This window comes from Equus przewalskii, chromosome 15 (genome assembly GCF_037783145.1).
Source record: "Equus przewalskii isolate Varuska chromosome 15, EquPr2, whole genome shotgun sequence".
NCBI lineage: Eukaryota > Metazoa > Chordata > Mammalia > Perissodactyla > Equidae > Equus > Equus przewalskii.
In genome coordinates this window covers 4788364-4806453 of record NC_091845.1, presented here as the reverse complement: position 1 = coordinate 4806453, position 18090 = coordinate 4788364, and the positions used below count along the sequence as shown (strand labels likewise).

Genomic DNA, 18090 nt, shown 5'->3' with positions numbered 1-18090 from the left:
TGGATGTCTGGTAATGCTTGATCTGGAGGGTGGATGGTGGGATCCCGGGTACAGCGTTAGCCCCAAGGTGGAACCTGGGCTCAAGGCCGGGCCCTTGGTCTCTGCTCCACAGGATGCGGGCTGGGCCCCCCTCCCAGAGCCTTGTCGATCACCAGCCGCAAGGGGGCGTCGCTGTGTCCTGACTGCCATGTGCAGAGGCTCCAGCCCCTCCTCGCTCCTCAGGGCAGCTCGTCCGGGAGCAGCCACACAAGCCGGCTGTGCCCCATGCCCCCAGCGTCTCATTGGAGGGGGCTCAGGAGACCCTGCCCCTCCCTGAATGTTGTCCACATGGCGGCCACAGTGCCAGGCAGGCCCCATTCAGTGCACTCTCCTCTGACGCAGACCTCGCTGTCTGCCGGGACCCACCCCAGCTGCCTGTCCAGCCTGCCTGCTCTTCATGCTGGCTGGTGCCTTCCCTACACATACTCCACACCCTCCCACCTCCCCGCTTTGCCCGGGCTGTTCCCTCTGCCTGGAAGGCCCTTCCCGCCTCATCTTTGAGTGTTTGCTTCCTTTGTCCCTCCAGGCTTAGCTCAAACACCACCTCTACCAGGCACCTCTCCCTGACTTCCTCTGGGCTGCCCTGCCTCTGGCGCCCTTTGTTCAGGTTGAGCTCTATCAGGTCCATTGGGGCGCAGTCCCTTCCACAGGAGACGCTGGTGTCCTGATGTTATGTATAACGTTCTCAGCATGGAGTAGGTGCTGTGTGAGCAGTGGCTGGGCCTCGAACCCCGGCCTCTTGCCTCCGTGCTCAGGGCGGGGCAGGGCAGGGCTGCTGCCATGGCCACATGGACATCTTGAGATTGGGACGCTTGATGCTGCTCTTTCCCAGGGCTGAACCCTGACTACTTGCCCATTTATTCTCATGTTTTTCTCTTTCATGTTTTGCTTGAAAGGCAGCACCAGGGCGGGTGGGCAGAGTTGGAGCAGATGTAGGGAGGAGGGTGGCTGAGGGCTGACCCCGGTCCCAGCCCAGGGACTCTCAGTGCCCAGGCAGGTCAGTTTTCTAAGGCACTTGGCTGACCTCATCCCTCTCTCCCTCTAAACTCTTTCATGGCTCCCAGCGCTTTCAAGAGAGAGCTCCAACTTCTTAACTTTCCATCCGAGGCACTGTTGGTTTTTTATTTTTAACCCCAGGCTCTGGGGGTTGAGCTGAATTCCTCAGCTCCTAGCACACATGGTCCTGGGCCAGCCTAGCACCCGCTCTGGCTCTGTTTTATCTTATGTTTTCTCCTTCCTGCCCTGTCCCCACTCCCGGTTACCTCCCTCGAAACTGTCGCTCTGTGAAGTAGGTCTTCACGCACGCATGAGCCCTGGCTGCGTGTGAGTGAGAGCTCGGTGTGTGTTTTTAATTCATACAAATGATATTACAGGGACCGTCTCATTCTTCCTCTGTCTCTCCCTTCCTTCCTTCCTCCTCCTTCCCTTTTCTCATTCTCCTTCTTTCTGCCTTTAACTTGACACTATGTTTTCTGAATCCATCCACGTGGCTGTGCTTCTGAGAGCTGTGTCCTGTTCCGTGGGGCGCGCCCACCACGCGTTACCCGTCCCCTCCCCCAGGATGGAGACCCCGGTCACCTTCCAACAACATTCCCCCTTAGGGACCCAAGGCGGGAATCACTCTTTGATAACTGCCAGGAGTGAGGGTGCTGGGTCACAGCATGGGCATAGCTGCCTCAGTTTACCCCCACAGGGCCTGTGACGCCCCATCCCCCATGCTCCCCAGCGCCTGGTTCTGTCTGCATGTCTCATCTTGGCCTTTCTGAGAGTCAGTGGGGGCTCGTCGGTCCCGATCTCGTTCCTGGTGTCTGCTCGTAGTTGAGGCCGTTTCCTCTTTCTTGTTCTGCATCAAGGCGCATCCTGAGTCTGTGCTGTCTGACCTCTCCCGCCTCCACTGCAGGCCGTCCTTCCAAAAGGGCTCTGATGTTCAACTGAAGGGGAACCTGAGGCTCAGGGCAGGAGGGGGCTGGCCTGAGGCGCAGACAAAATTGGGTTCCAGGTTTCCTGCCTCTGAGGTGCCTGGCCCCTTTCCTCCCTTCTGGTCCCCGCCCCCCCACGCCATGCCATGCTGACCCCGTAGCCCGTTCCCTCCTGCCACCGTTTGGAAACAAGTCAGGTCCCTCAGGCCCTCCAGGGGCTCCCTGAGCCCACTCCCACTCCTCTCCAGCCGAGCGCCCCCGCCCTCCCCAGACAGCCACGGCACCAGGGGCCGCCCTCTGCTCCCCCTCCTCTTGTCTCAGAGCGGGTGTCCCCACTCCCCTCAGCACCATCTCGGTTACACACCTGTGTCCGCATGTTTTCTCCTTTGACCTCTGCCCTCCCCTAGACTGCAGCCCCAGAGGTGGGCTCTGCCTCTTCTTTGCTCACTTGACGACCCCGGGCCCAGCTTAGTTTCTGGCAGATAGTGGGTGCATGATAAACATTCTTTGAGTGAGCGAGTTACCAGAGAGACAGTCACCTCCACGTGCCCTGCATTCAACAGTTTTCCAGGTGTTCTGTTTATTCACTGAGCTTCTCAAGAGAAACCCTCTGCGGACGGACAACTTCATCCACACTTTAGAGGAGGAGCCTGAGGCTCAGAGAGGCCCCCTGCATGACTGTGGCCCTGTGTCCCTCCTCTAGGAGGGAAGCCATTGCAGGTGTCAAGGGGAGCATGGAGGCCAAGAGGGAGGCCTGAGGAGCTGCCCCATCCAGGTCTGGTCCTGTGGCTCCTCAACCCTCCCCAGTCAGGATTCCCAGAGACTCCCCAGGAGCAGCAGCTGGGGACACCCTGCTCGCTCCGTAGTCCCTCTGGCCCATGTCTGGATGTGCACTCGGCCAGCCGGGCTTCCTCCCTGGTCTGCGCACAGCCTGCCGGCCTTGGCTCCGGCAGCCACCGGAGCCCCCTGGCCTTGTGTGCCCCTCGCCCTCCAGGGCTGGAGGAGGGCGGCAGCAAGGGACAGTGCTGGTCTGGGGCCGCAGCCTGGGAGCGCCCACTGGGCTGGCCTTACCCGGAAGCTCTCTCCAGCCTGCCCTGAGGTCAGGCAAGGGGCGCTGGGCGGGGGATATGGGGCAGCCGGCTGAAGTGAGGGCCACAGCCAAACAGCACCCTTGAGGGGGTCACTAGTGCCCCTCACCTGTGGCCAGTGGAGTCATGGCCCGGGACTCAGTTTCCCCATCTTTCAAGGGGGACAATAATGCCCATCTTATGGGAACGTTTGACACCTAGGTGGAGGGTGGGAGGAGCAGATGTCCTGGCCTGGCCCCCCGCTGGTGTGAGCGGGGAGGGAGGAAGGAGCAACTGAACAGCAATAAAGGTTTTATCTCTCTTGTCCTCGGATCACCATCTCTGCCTCCTTCCTGCCCAGACTTCATTTCCGGCTGTCACTCAGGGCCTCCAGCAGGCTCAGGACACAGCTCGCCTGTGGTTAATGATGGACTCAGCCAGGGACCTGAGCAGGATGGAGGCTGGAGTCCCGGCCCCCTCTGCGCTGGGGGTCCTCAGACACGGGCCTCCCTGGGTCTCAGTTTCCCATCTGTGCAGTAGTGGGGTTGCTTGGTTTCGACTTTCGGGGGTCACTGCCCCTGGGTGGGCAGGGACCAGGGACACCGGGAGTCCTGGAGTATGAGGGACAGCCCCACACACCAGAGACTGTCCCAACAGCGGTGTCCCGTGAAGAGACACCTAGGAGGGCCCTGCAGGCCTGGCCCTGTGTGGGGAAGAGGTCTTGAGTGTGTGCTGGACAGTCGCAGTCTGCAAAGCCCGTCCAAGGCCTCTGCCCCTCGCTCCTCCGGGTGGGGAAGCTGAGGCTTAGACCGCAGTGACTCGCCAGGGGTCACGGCTTGTGGGCGGCAGAGCCGGGATTGGAGCCTGGGTGTGCCTGACCTGTGTGCTTAACCACTGTGACGTCCTGCCTCTCAGGTCTGTTCAGGGTGTTGGTGTGAGCCTCTTGGCGGGAAAGTGGAAGGATGAATGCTTTCTGACTCAGTAGCACATGGTCTCCCCAAACCCAGGGGGTGGCTGCTTTTGTTATTCCCATTGTGCAACTGAGGAAGCTGAGGTTCAGAGAGGTTTGGACATGTGCCCCAGGTCACACAGCAATCCATCCTTCAACTGTCTCACAAAACCTAAGGATGTGGAGGTGTCAGGGTCTCTCCTGACCATGGAGGGGCTGCCCGCCAGCTCAGTGGCCCTGCCGCCTCTCCCAGGCTGCCCAGTCGCTGCTCACGGGCCATCCACAGCTCTGGAAACCTGGAGCGAATGCTGTGACCGGGAGCCACTGGTGGCCCAGGCCCCTCACAGGCCAGGCTTCTAGCCGCCGTGCTGCCCAGCAATCTGTCCCTCTTCCTGCACGTCCCTGAGGTTTGGCAGCGTTGGACAGGAAGGGTCATCTTTGGAACTGGGCTGAGCAGCAGCTTCACCCGCTCTCAGCTCCAGGAGGGGCCCTGCGGCGTGTTCCCAGGCCCTGCCGCCTTCTCCCTTGGGTGGTGCTCGGGTCAGAGGTCCCTCCAGAGCCTTCTACCCCCCTCTCTGCAACCGTCCTGGGCTCCTGTTGCCTGCGGGATGCCAGCCAGACTCCTAATATAGCGCTTCTCAAGCTTCATCTGCGTCCCCGGGGAGCGTGTGGAAACGTGGATTCGGATCCAGCAGCCTGGGTGGGGCCTGAGAGGCTGCCTTGCTGGTGACCTCCGGGTGTGCCGAGGCTGCTGGTGCGCGGACAGCACTTGGTGGATGGAGACTCCAGGAGACCTTCCACCTCCTGTCTGGCCTCCTCAATAGTCTCTGGGGCTGGACCGTGGACACACACCTGCAGTGGCTTTCCCCTTTGGCGCATTCTTCCCATCCTTCAAAGATAGGCTCACAAACCCCTCTTCCGTGGACCCCCAGCAGAGCTAACTGCTCCTCATCTGCACTCCTGGACCCCTTGACAAACCCGTGAAATCTTGAGAGGCCCATGGTGGCACCTTTAAGAGCAGCAGTGCCGGCACCAGACCTCTGTGGTGTGAACCTGGCTCCACCCTTAGAGCTGAGTGACCTTGGGCAAGTGACTCAACCTTTCTGTGCCAAATGTTTATTTAAAGCCTGCCTTGTTCCCAAATGAACTAACAGTTGCTTCCAAACATACTCTTGGATAAAATCAAATGAAAATGTGCTTCGTGGGCTGAGGGCAGAGGGCAGACGCTGTTTCCCACCTGTCCCCTTACGTCTGGGTCCCAGCATCCCAGCATCGCAGGCACCCAGAGAAACGCTGCACGGCAGCTCTCCCACAACCCACGGCGTGACCTTTCCCAGAGCTTCTCATTCACAGTAGTGAACCCAGAGAGGTGGCGAGAGGCAGGCGCAGGGCGCGGCTCCCAACTGGCTGTCTTCGCTCTCCCTTAAATGCTGTGTGTGAGCAGGTGTTTTCTTGCAAAAGGGGCTGGGTGTGACTCTGAAGGCCACGCAGCCCTCCTGCCTGAGGGGGCTGTAAATGGGGGGGCAAAGGTCTGTTAAGAGCAGTTCACACACCGAGAAGGACCGTATCCCTTCCTGCCTGGGGTGGCGCCCGGGCTGCCTCGGAGGCCTCTGTGCCCAGGTGATGGTCTGCGCCCTCACTGCGAGCCGCTTGCTGACCGTCACCCGGCACCGTGGGCACGTCGAGAGCCTGCGCCCCCTCCCCTGCAGGCCAGTTCTGGCAAATGCCGCTCGGATAGGATCAGGTCCTCCCTCTCTGTACTCGCCAGACCTCCCACGACTAAACCCTTGGCATCTCGCTGTGACCTTTGGCCTCAATGCTGGTCCAAGGGAACCTTGCCTGGAACCTGGGCCCTGTCCCCTGGGACATGCCTGAAGTCACCTTGGGAAGTGGGCAAGAGGGGAGGAGCAGGAATCTGTGGGTACAAGGGTACAAGTGCCTCCGCCCCCCAATTTAGAGTCTGGATTGTTCCAAAGGTACCAATAGCGTTGGGCTGGCAAGAGCCGGTGTGGGTGACCTAGGAATTTTGGGTTGGATTCCATGGTGGGGGGCACTGCTCAAGAGGGAACCCAGAAGAAGCCCCCAGTCCCTAGCCGCTGGGCTGCAGTCTCTCGCTCACTGACTGACACGGAGCAAATTTGAGCCTCCTTGTTTGCACGCACCAGAACTCCGGGAGCCGGGCTGTCGTCTGTATTCGCTGCTGCATCCCGCCGGCTGCAGTGTGTCGTTGTGCAGGCTGTTGACGCCCGCGCTGCTGTCACCCACCCCTCTCCCAGCACCGACATGGTGTTTGGCCCTCAGTTGGTGCCAACACACTTTGGTGGGATGGACAACTGGGACCGCTAGAGAGCTGGAGGAGGGACCCTGGCTGTCTGTCAGGTTGTCCGGGTCAGTCCTGAGCTGGCGGGGAGCAGTCCAGGAGGCGCAGGGCTGAGGCCCAGCTGGGGCTGGAGTTGGGACCAGTTGCCCCTGCCCATCAAGCCCAGAGGCGGGCAGATCCTCTGCCCAGCTTGCTCGGTCTTCCCCAAAAGCTGGGGTGGGGTGGGGCGCTCCGTGTGGCAGGCTGTTGGGCTCAGGAACCTGAGGCCTGGGGGGTAGCTGGAGTGTCAGTGGGAGGCCCCGGCGGCTCTAAGCATGAGGGTTTCTCGCCTGAGACCTGCAGCCGCCCTAGCGTCGTCCATCAGCTGTGCTTTATCCGGTTTACATCCTGCAATTTTGTGCAAGGTTCTGTTGGAATATACTACTTAAAAAAAGAGTTTGGAATGCACTGTTCCCCTCTTGCGGATGGAGAAACTGAGGCCTGGGAAGGGCAATCCTTTACCAAAGTCCCAGCACAAGTTAGGAGAAGAACTGGACCTGGGGCTCTGTCTGCCCGGGGGCCTCGGGGGAGGCCCCAGATGCACTGTCTTCAAAGATCTCCCTCCCAGACTCAGACCGTGGGGGTGAGGGGTGTTGGACACGGCCGTGTCCCCTTTAAGCAGAGAGCCACCCGCTGCAGTGGGTGGACTCGGTGCCCAGCCAGTGGGAGCTGTGAGCTTGGCTCCCACAGCCCCTCCCTGGGGAGGGCGAGGGCGGGGCCAAGCAGCGTGGCTCCCGAGGGAGTCAGTGGGCTTGGGGAGACAATAGCAGACATGCTGTGTGGGCTCAGCCGGGAGACCCCTGGAGAGGCGGGTAAGTAATGAGGGACCTGCAGGCAGAGGTCGGGGCTGAGCCCTCTCATCCCTCTGGGACTGCTGCCCAGAGAGAGGGACTGCCGCTCCCCGGGGACCCAGGGTTTGGAGAGGGTGCTGGGGCGGGACACCTGACCAGGGTGGGCAGGGGGACAGCTGTCCGTCTGGCCCTGGCTGCTGTCCTGCCGGCCCAGCAGGCCCAGCACGGGCAGCAGGCGGGTTTGAAGTTCCAGAGGGCAGCGCCCCAGGGAGGCGCATCCTGCCTCTGCCTGAGCTGGTGGGAGTGCGCGCTGCCCAGAGCGGGGAGAGCGAAGGCCGAGGTCAGGGTGGTAAGGGAGCTCCTGGGCCGGCGGGAGGCTGGGCCTGGCGGCAGGACACAGAAGCCGGAAGTCCCTGCCTGGGATCTGGCTGGTGAGCCCTGGGGGTCTGGGAACATGGTGGGGCAGGTGCCGCATAGCTGCCACCTTCCTGGGTGGGCCCCGGGCTGGGACCTGGGGAGAGGCTCTGGGGCAGAGGTGGTTGCTCTGTCTGTTTGTTCGTCCATCCATCTGTCTCTCCAGCCTCAGCCTGCTGGACTGACAGGGAGCTTGTCAGGAGCCAGGACTGGGTCATCTTCCGTTTGGCACCCTGGGGCCGCCCCGTAGATCCCCTCCCACACTCTTGACACGTACTTTTTAAAAAATTTTTCTTTTATTTTTTTAAGATTGGCACCTGAGCTAACGTCTGGTGCCAATTTTCTTTTTTCTTTTCCTTCTTCTTTTTCTCCCCAAAGCCCCCAGTACCTAGTTGTATATTCTAGTTGAGTGCCTCTGGTTGTGGCATGTGGGACGCCGCCTCAGCATGGCCCGATGAGTGGTGCCACGTCCGCACCCAGGATCCAAACTGAGGAAACCCTGGGCCGCTGAAGTGGAGTGGAGTACGCGAACTTAACCACTCGTCCACGGGGCTGGCCCCTCTTGACACACTCTTGAGATTACCTCCCCGCAACAGCTCCAGGGGTAGGGACTGTGGCCCCAGCGGACAGATGAGGAATCTGAGGCTCAGAGAGAGGCAGTGGCCCGCCCAAGGCGCCACAGCTGTGAGGCACTGGCTGAGCCGGGGTTGACGCCCAGCAGAGTTTTCCAGCAGAGCTCTCCACACCCTGCTTCCGAGAGTTCCCCACACCTTGCTTCCGAGGGCTCCGTGAATTAAGGCACGCGCCTCCCCACCCATGTGGGGGACAGGGCAGGAGCACCCCCAGGCCCCCAGAGGATAGTAACTCGAATAATAACAGGAGCTGACAGCTTGGGGTCTTACTCTGTGCTGGGCTCTGTTCTAAGCTCTCTGCGCATTTTCTCATTTAACCCTCACAACTCCGCGAGTTCAGTACTATGATTCTCCCCATTTTATGGTTGGGGAAACTGAGGCATGGAGGTGTCAAGTGACTGTCCAAGGCTACACAGCCAGAAGTAGCAGAGCTGGGATTCGACCCCATGTGGTCTCTGCCCCTGCTCTGTCCTGGCGACCATACTGTAAATGGAGGCACTGCCTTCTGGGCCTGGGTACGCTGTCCTCTCAGCCTGAGGCCCTGGTGAGTGGGCTCACCTCATCCTGCAGAGGTCAGAGCCGCAAGAGCAGTGGTGTCCCGAGACCTCGCCTGGGCCCTGCCAGGGAGGTGTCTTCTTCCTGTCATGGGCCTCAGCTCTAGCTGGGCCGGGTCTCCTCCCTGGCCTCCTGGCCTCCTGGCCTCCACACCCCCTCCACTCCCTGCCCCTGTTGCCGTGGGAGGGAACTTGCTAAAACTCAAATCTGATCACAGCTCCTTATCCTGGCATTCAAGGCCTTCATGATCTCCCTGGCCTTTTCTCTCTCTGGTGACTTACTTGACCCCCACCCTCACCACTATAGCCCCTGCCCTGGTCTTCTCCCCAGGTCACAGAGCCTCATGATCACATCTGCCTTAGCTCATGTCAGTACTGAGTACTCTTTTTAAGAAAAGTCCAAAGATGGAGCTTCAGGTGCAGCAGGATCCGGGTGCTCAGTCCACCTCATTAGGACGGCAGGTCTCTGTTTCTCTTCAGGTGAACTTCATTTCCAGGTAGACTCGACTCTCCTTGAGGTGCCCAGAGGGCCTCTAGCACCTTCAAGCTTAAGATCAACCAGCTCAGTCATCCCTAAGGACAGAGAACCTCTTTGCAGTAGTTACAGCACATGCCTGCTCTCATTCGCCCAGCTTGGATCACATGCCCACCCTTGACCCATCACTGAGCCTCTAATTAGCCAGGTCTGCTCATGTGGCCCTTCAGAGTGGAGGGAGAGGGGCAGCCAACAAGTGGCCACTCCATACATCCTCCACGTCTTGCAGAGAAGGCTGAGGCCCTGAGAAGACAGGCCACTCGCGTGCTCCTCAGTAAGGGCAGGCGTGGGGTGGGGTCTGTGGGACTCACTGCCCAGTGCCCTTGCTCTGCCCGTGATGGACTCCCCTCTGCATGAGTCCTTTCTCAGGCCCATACCCCAGCTGTGTCCATCTTGCTCCTGGGAGCCTTGTTCACCCTCCACTAACCGCGAGCCCTTATAGTCAGGGCTGGGGCGCATGGTAGGCTTGAGTGCAGATTTTGGGGGGCAGGAAGCTGCCCCAACCTCCCAAGGCTCACTGTCCTCTGACTCCTGGCTACAAAGTGGTGTTTGTTCCCAGGGCCTGCTAGGCCTGAGAGAGCACTTGAGCCCAGCCCGGGGCTTGGGGGCTCAGGCGGGGGAGGGGGGGGGTGTGGAGGGAGGGGTCCCTCGGCTGTGACCTGGGCTGCCCACTCCGCTGAGGGGCTCTCACCAGAACCACCTGGCTCCTTGGGCAGGCCTGACCTCCTGCTCTGTGGCAGGGGCTGTAGCCATGGGACACCCCAGGCCCCAAACCCCGGAGGCCACAGCCTGGAGCCACTGAGGCCGGGTTTGCATCCCGGCTCTGCCTCTGCCGGATTCTGTGACCACCTCATCCCCCTGTCTGATCCCCAGTCCCCTTGTCTGTAAGTGGGACTCAGATTCAGAGTTATTCACTGAGCACATACTGTGTACGGGGCTCTCCGGGCTGGCACAGTGGTGAACAGGAGGACAGACCCCAGCCCCCCTCGCCGACGTCCTAGCGGGCAGAGGCAGATGGTAAACAAGATCACTAAGTCAAACAAACTGTGGGGTCTGTCAGATGGTGCTGGGTGCTGAGGAGGCAGAGAGGCGGGAAGGAAGCATGAGAGGTGCTGGGGGTGGGGCGCGGGCAAAAGTTCCCACGGGCTGATGGGGGAGACGTCCCTGAGAAGGTGGCATTCCCGCAAGTTCCTGACAGTGAGCGAAGGAGTTTTGTGGATGTCGGGGGAAGAGCCTTCTGGGCAGTGGGAGCGGCCCGTGCAGAGGCCCTGGGGTGGGTGCGAGTCTGGCATGTGGAACAGTGAGCCATGCCCTCGAGCGGAGCTGGCTAAGGGGAGAGTGCTGGGGGCCAGGGTCGGCCGTGGCCGTGGCGAGAGCTTTGCTTTTACTCTCAGCGGGTGAACTGAGTCTTCTCACTGCTCCAGGCAGCCAGGGCTGGGGGATGAAATGGTTCCATTGGGATGCCATGCATCCTCCGTGTTGTTTTGATGTCCTGCTCCTCCGTGTTGCTGGTTCCTGAGTGAGGCGGGAGAGCACAGACCCAGACGGCAGAAGGCCAAGGCCCGGCTTGAGCCTGCCCCCCAACCAACACCACGCTGGGGTCCCCAAGGCACCCACAGGGGTGGCAGCCGGAGCATGGCTTCAGGGCCTGCTGGGTGGGCCCAGCTCCCCTGACGGGACAGGAGTGTCTGGTGCCAGGCCCACACCTCGCGGGAGGGGGATGGCAGGGCTGCAGCCTCCCCAGGCTGTGCACACGGCTCCCGGTAGTTCTGGCCTGTCCAGCCTGCGGGTCTCTGAGCCCTAACGAGGGCCCTCTGGAGGCTGCGCTGCCTTTGGGGCGCCCCTTGTTTGGGGTCTGCTGCCCTCGGGCTTGGAGGGAGAGAGCAGAGCTGAGGGATAAGGATGTGGTCTCGTGGGGGCTGGAAGACCCAAATTCCGGTCCTCCCCTGCAGCTCACCAGCTGAGTGGCTGTCCTGGCCTCTGTCTCCTCATGCATAAAACGGGATGGTCAGTGAGCCCCGCCCCCTCCCCGTTGCTCTCGGACAGCTAAACGCGCGCTGTGCACCGAAAGTGCTTGGAGCAGGCCTGGTGCGGGGAAAGCCCGACACCCGGCTCCTTTCTCGCGTTCTTTCTCTTTTGCAGTCCTTGGCACCCAGTGAATCAGGTGTCTGCTTTTAAATTCTATTGATACATTTCTTCTTATTTCCCATAAAAATATGCATTGAACAGAATGAGGGGTCGCCCTCCGTGTTCACTCCACGGACGGCGGCTTCTGGTGAGGTCTGTCAGCTGCGGGGATTGGGGCTGTCATTCCAAGGGCCCAGGCATTATCCCCGAGTCCCCCAGGTCTGTGACAGGGTGGGAAGAGGAGGCAGGAGGGAGCCCACCGGCTCTGCCACTTAGGAGCTGTGTGACCCTGAGCAGGTCCTTTAACCTCTCTGTGCCTCAGGTTCCTCATCTACAACGTGTGGATAATAACGGCACCCACCACATAAGATTTTCATGAGGATAAAGTGGTAATAATTTTAAAGTTCTTAGAACATAGTGTGGGTTCAGATCTTGCCGTGGGAAGTCACTGAACCTCTCTGTGCCTCAGTTTCCCCATCTGTAAAATGAGAATATGGATCATACTGCCTCAGAACGTGGTGAGTATTAGATGAGATAATGCTTATGAAGCACATAGCATGGCTCCCAGCCCTTCATCAGCAGGAGTTGTGACCATTGTTAGCCTGGGGAAACCTTTCCAAGGCGGTGAGTGAAGTGGACAGGAATAAAACTACCAGGTTTCAGGGCTCCCCTGTGCCACATAACCTCCTTGATTCCTCCCATCAGCCCAGGAGGTGGGCACCAGCACCCCCACTGCACGGAGGAGAAGCCTGAGGCTCAGAGAGGAGAAGTGACTGTCCCAGATCCCTTAGCCAGTGGGCAGCAGATTTAGGATCAGAATCTGAAGTTGGCCTGACCCCAGAGTCCGTCCATCCTTTTCCCCTGCCCCAGCAATGCCTTCCAAGGTGGGGCCAAGCACGCCAGGACTGGCCAATCACCTGGTGGAGGGCTGTAGCAGCAAGCGGCCGCTCCCCTGAGGGTCAGCAGTGGGCCGCCGTGGACAGCTGTGAAGGCTGGACCCAGGGGCGAGTGGGGCCTTCTTCCCTGTTAGTGGCTCGCTGTCATGCGGTCATTTCCTGTTCCTCCCAAGTTAAGGCTCTGGGCATTCGTTTTTCTCAGCGGCCCCCTCTCTCGGATGGTGAATGGTCCCTCCTGGAGGCCCACAGAACCCCGTGTCAGTCTCGGCTGAGTCTACAGCCCCGCCCAGCACCCCACTCCCGCACCCCTTTCCTGCTGGGGCAGGATCCTGGCAAAGGCAGCCTGGCCAGGGGCTGACTTCCTTTTCCCTTTGTCAAAGCTCAATAGCTCCCTGGGGCCCCGAGAGACGGAGACAATGAAGGCAAATTGGCAATGCTTTCAAGAGAAATAAAATAAAAAAGAAACCCACCCACCCACCCCGGGCCAGGCCGCAGCGTGGGGGCCAGGGACCAGGTGTACGTGCCTGTGCCTGACACAGCATCTCCCCCTCCCTCCTCTGCGACTCGCCCGCCCGCCTTGGTCGGGATGGGCTGGCTTCGCTGCGGAAATGAATTTCCCTCTGAAGCGAGTTCTTACAGGACGGGTGGACCGAAGGCAAAAGCTCATAATTGCCCATTGCTGGAAGGAGGAGACAGAAGAAAACACGCAGATAAAAATATCTCTGTTTTTCATGCACGTTTCCAGCTGAAAATTGGTGGGAAAGATGTTTTTGAAAAGCCTTCATCTCTAGGCGTATAATTACCAGGTCCCAAACAAAAAAGAGAGAGCTGGAGAGAGCGAGCGTGTTCCCTGAGGGAGCAGGATTGGGGTCTGAACCCTCGTGGGGTTTTCTATAAATAAAATAATTCCCTCAAACTCTCAAGCCTGGGCTGGCTGAAGCCAGGCATGGGGGAAGACACTCCCATTTTACAGATGGGGGATAGAAACTCAAGTCACACAGCCAACTGGTAATTCTGGCCCTGCCTTGATTCTTGGTATGAATGCTGCCTCACTTCCCGCCCCCCAACCCGAGGATGCTCGTGAAAGTGGGGCACTGTGTCCCCTCTGAACAGGCATCAGCAAACATTGTAGCATTCCATGCGGTTGCCTTTCTGAATGTGGCAGGAGGCCTTGGATATCCAGAAGCCTCTTATCTGGCAATCAACTACCCAGAGTGACCTCGACCTCCAGGAGAGGTCATGGAGGCCACACTATAAAACACATGTGCCTTCTCTAGAGAAGCCTCTCGGGTCCCCGCTTATGGCCCACTGCCTCTGTCTGCACACAGTTGCATGAATCTGGTTTGCAGCACATGGTCAGGCCGCCTGACAGCTGGGAAAAGAGATGGCCCACAGCCTGAGCCCGAAGCTAGCAAAAACCTGAAGAAGGGAGGGAATTGGAGCCACTCAGTGTTGAGATGAGCAGCCCCACACACCTCAGTCCCAGGGGTGCCCCTGCAGCCCGGTTCGGCACCGTGCAGTTCGCTGGAGCAAACTCTGGATGTCGGGATGAGGAAGGGGAGGAGGCAGCGCCCAAGACAGCCTTGGAGGAGACCACAGAGGCACCCCAGAAATGGGTCTTCTTCAGCAGCCAGCATCCCGCATCCTTTGCTTTCAAATCCAGCATTTGGGGATCCCATCGTTCCTCAGTCTAGGTTTCAGAATCTTTTGTTTTAACTCAGGGCTCAAAACACCACCCTTGACCCCCTGCTGTTCCACACTCCTGTCTTTGGCGTCCTGCTGCTCTGAATTTGGTGAGCTTGGGCCTCTGCTTTCTTGTTCTTTCCTTTGGTCATCTTCGCCCTCCCCCATCCCCAGACTCGTAAACCTGGAGCCTGCAAGCTTACCTTTGGTCACCCCAGGACAGCCCAGGAGAGAGGGATTTTCCAGTGGCAGAATCGGATTTGCACAGGATAAGGCAGATTTTCATTCCGGAATTGTCCCCATGAAGTACCAGAGACATTCACTGTCACACAGCTGATTTGATCCCGTCTTTTTAACTTTATTAGCTCAGAAACATCTTGTTGAATCTAAATGAAGTGCGAATTAGGGAACCGTAATGGGAGGCATTATACTTAATGGGGTGTTGCCTGAATCTCAGAGGCAGATGTGAACAAGGAGCCTGGGGGTGGGGGGCTGAGCAAAGCTGCTGGGGGCCCAGCTCAGGGGCCCTGGAAGTGATTCTGGGCTTAACTGCTGTTTGATTGGTTATTTGCCACCTTCTGGCAAGCAAAGGGAGCCTAGCCCTGGTCTGGAGAAGCACAGTGGTGGGGGAGCTGGGATGGTTTCTCAATGGGGGAAGGTTCTTAGGCTTTCTTAGCCCCAGGTTGAGCTACAACTCTGACCCCAGGCTGAACTGGATACTGACCCAGCCCGAGCCCCGCCCCCAACCCGGTCCAAGCCCCTCCCTCCTCTGACCCAGGCTGAGCCTCGCCCCTGACTCTAGAGCCGTGATTGTCAATTGTGGGGGGCGGTATTGCTCCTGTAGGGGACATTTGGCAAGGTCTGGAGTCATTTTGGGTTGTGATGACTGGGTTGGGGTGCTACTGGCATCTAGCGGTTAGAGGCCAGGGATGCTGGCAAACATTCTACAGTGCAGAAGAGAGCTGCCCTCCACGTGGAATTATCCAGCAAAGAATGTCAATAGGCCAAGGTTGAGAAACTGCTGTAGATTGAACCCTGACCTCAAGCTGAGCCCTGACCTTGGCCAGGCGGAGTCCTGGTCTTGACCCAGGCTGACCCCACCCCTGGCTGAACCCCAATCTGATCCTCGCCCTCACAGAAAGGGCCCTGGCTGGCTTCTGCCCCCTGCGGTGGCCGACTCCTCTCCAGCCTGCTTTCTCACACCTCCTCTAAGGAGTGAGGAGGGCCGATGGGTCCCATGTGTTAGGTCTGGCCAGGCGCTTGGGGAGAGGAACGGCCTTCCCACAGCTGGTGAGTGGCCGAGCTGGGGTGTGCACTGAGGCCTGCTGAGCTCTGAGCCCACGCTCTTAGCGCTAGGCGAAGCTGGATCCGCGGGGTGGCGCAGCATGAGGCTGTTCTGCAGGGGCAGGCGGGGTGCAGGCTCGGGAGAGGCCTGAGGAAGCAGCAGAGGCCCACGGGGACACCTGGTGCCTGCGAGGGGTGGCCCCTGAGGCAGCACGAGAGAGCCTACCAGCTTGATCGGTTGTCCTTGCCCATCTCATTCCAGTGCTGAGAAAGGCCTTGGAAAAGGAATGTGAAAAAAATGACTTGGTCAAGGGAGCCTGGGGCACGGAGTCGGGTGGGCAGAGGGGCCTGCAGTCTGGTCCCAGCTCTTTGCAGAGGCTGCCTTGGCCAAGGGACTTTGCCACTCTGAGTCTCAGTTTTCTCATCTGTTAAGTAGGTGTGATGGTAGCACTTACCTCCTCCCAGGGTCACAGCAAGAAGCAAATGAGGTAGAGAGAGATGGTGTGGGTGGTTGGTGCGGGACGTGCGAGTCCTCTCCCCCTTTGCTGCTAGGACGTGGAGGAGAATCCAGAACATGCACAGTGCCCGAGACGAGGGGATGCTGCAGGGAGGCAGGAGTTCTCACATGATCACAGAGTGGTACCCCGAACCTTCCAGCTGCAGAGTCCTTGGAGATGTGCAGATGAACTCATAGGAAAAGAAGGGGGTGGGCTGGAAGGGAGATGAGGTGTCTGTCCACTTTGTGCTGGAGATCTGGCCTGTACAATAAGGCAAATGAAAAAGTATGACATTTAGAAAGTAGGAAATAAAATAGTCGTTATTCACAGATGACAGAAAACCCAAAAGAATCTACAGATAAACTATTAGAATTAAAATGTGGATTTGAAAGGTCAGAATATGAAACTGTCCTACTATATACTGGCAACAGACAATTAGAAAATTAAATTTGAAAAACAATCCAATTTACAATAGCATTAAAACACTTCACATATCTAGGAATACATTTAATGAAAGAGATCCAAGACCTTTGCCCATGAAAGTACGCAATATTCTTGGCAGAAATTAAAGAAGACAAAAATAAGTGGAGGAATAGACTATGTTCACCAATTGGAAGGCTCAATATTGTAAAGTTATCAACTATCCACAAATTATCTATAAATTCACTGCATTTCCAATCAAAAAATGAAAACTGAAAACCAGCAAAATGGATATGATTGGATGCTGAGGCTTCCTTATTGGTGTGGCCACAGGGATGGGGCTGTTTGCTCATCTGGTAACCAAGGGCGTGAGTTTTAATAGCTTAGGGGCACAGCAGAGATGTCCTGTACTTCCCTGGTGGGAACTGACACCCCAGCATAAAGCTAAGACCTTTAGAAAGATATTCCCTCGGTGAAAGGGGGCACTTGGAAAATGTCCACCCATCTACCAAGAAGATAAAAGCTTGTCTGTCTTGGCTAGGCCTTAGGTGGTCTCCTTTGAGAATACGTGATTCGAGGTGTATCCCCTGTTTCTGTTGAAGGTTATAATTCACACTACCCCCATGGTTCTGGAACCCTTGAGCCAAGAACTTAACATTGGTACCAGGGTAATGATGCCTTGGCAGGCATCCAGGGGAAGGAATTGCAGATTCTCTCTGGACCCTTGGAGGGACCTGCCCTCAACCAGGCTGAATAAGATTCCCACAGAGAAAGCTCCTCCAAAGATGAGCTCACAGTCCAACGATGAGCAAACACACGAAGAAGCAGTCCACCGTGAGGGAATCATCAGACAGCAGACACACCTCTCAGGAGTTTGGCATAACTGAAAAGTGGAATAATAGATGAATGTTGAAACGATTTTAAATTACTAGAGTCGTATAAGGAGTAATAGAAATGGAGAGAACAAAACATGAAAGCAGAACAGGGAGCTAAGCAGAAGGACCAAACAGAGCTTTCAAAACTCAAAAATGTACTTGTGGAGATTAAGAGCTCATTGGAATTGGGAAAATTGGAGTATGGAGTGGGTATTAAATTAATAATTAAGGAATTATTTTAATTTTGTAAGGTGTGATAATGGTATTTTTGCTGTGTAAGAAATATGTTCCTGTTTTTTTAGAAATGCATACCGAAATATTTAGAAGTATAATTTCATTATGTCCATGGTTGGTTTTCAAATATTTTAGCATAGATAAAAATAAATGGAGTAAATACGACAAAGTGTTAATATTCGTTAAAACTAAGCGTTGAGTAAATATTCATCAGACCAGTGGTTCTCAAAACTCAGTGTGATCACCTAGTGTGCTTTTCAAAACCTAAATTCTTGCATCTGACTGAAGACTTTATCCAGAAAATATAAAAATTCCATAACAAGAGGGGCTGGCCCCGTGGCCGAGTGGTTGAGTTCGCGCGCTCCGCTGCAGGCGGCCCAGTGTTTCGTTGGTTCGAATCCTGGGCGCGGACATGGCACTGCTCATCAGACCACGCTGAGGCAGCGTCCCACATGCCACAACTAGAAGGACCCACAACGAAGAATACACGGCTATGTACCGGGGGGGCTTTGGGGAGAAAAAGGAAAAAATAAAAAAAAATCTTAAAAAAAAAAAAAAATTCCATAACAAGAAAATAAAAAATCCAGTTGAAAAACGGGGTTACCAGAGGGGAAAGGGGGAGGGAGGAGGGCGAAAGGGGTGATTAGGCACGTGTGTGTGGTGACGGATGGTAATTAGTCTTTGGGTGGTGAACATGATGTAATCTGCACAGAATTTGAAATCTATTACGATGTACACCTGAAATTTATATAATGTTATAAACCAATGTGACTGCAATAAAAAATTTAAAAAATAATTAATAGCAAATAAATAAA

The 18090-nt window shown here is 57.0% G+C and overlaps 1 protein-coding gene across 9 annotated transcripts in view; it reads left to right on the top strand.

Moving 5' to 3' along the window:
- GRIP2 (glutamate receptor interacting protein 2) overlaps positions 1–18090 on the top strand; it is a 98766-nt gene that overhangs the window by 46678 nt on the left and 33998 nt on the right. For 2 of the 9 annotated variants that reach the window (XM_070574640.1, XM_070574638.1), the window contains exon 1: positions 7020–7145. The exons of 3 other annotated variants lie outside the window; for them this stretch is intronic. In XM_070574640.1, coding sequence (XP_070430741.1) covers positions 7106–7145 — 40 coding nt within the window. In that variant the 5' untranslated portion in view covers positions 7020–7105. Of the gene's footprint in view, positions 1–7018; positions 7146–18090 lie in introns of those variants that run through there. 4 more of the 9 variants (XR_011526835.1, XM_070574639.1, XR_011526837.1 and 1 more) reach the window with 3 other exon arrangements.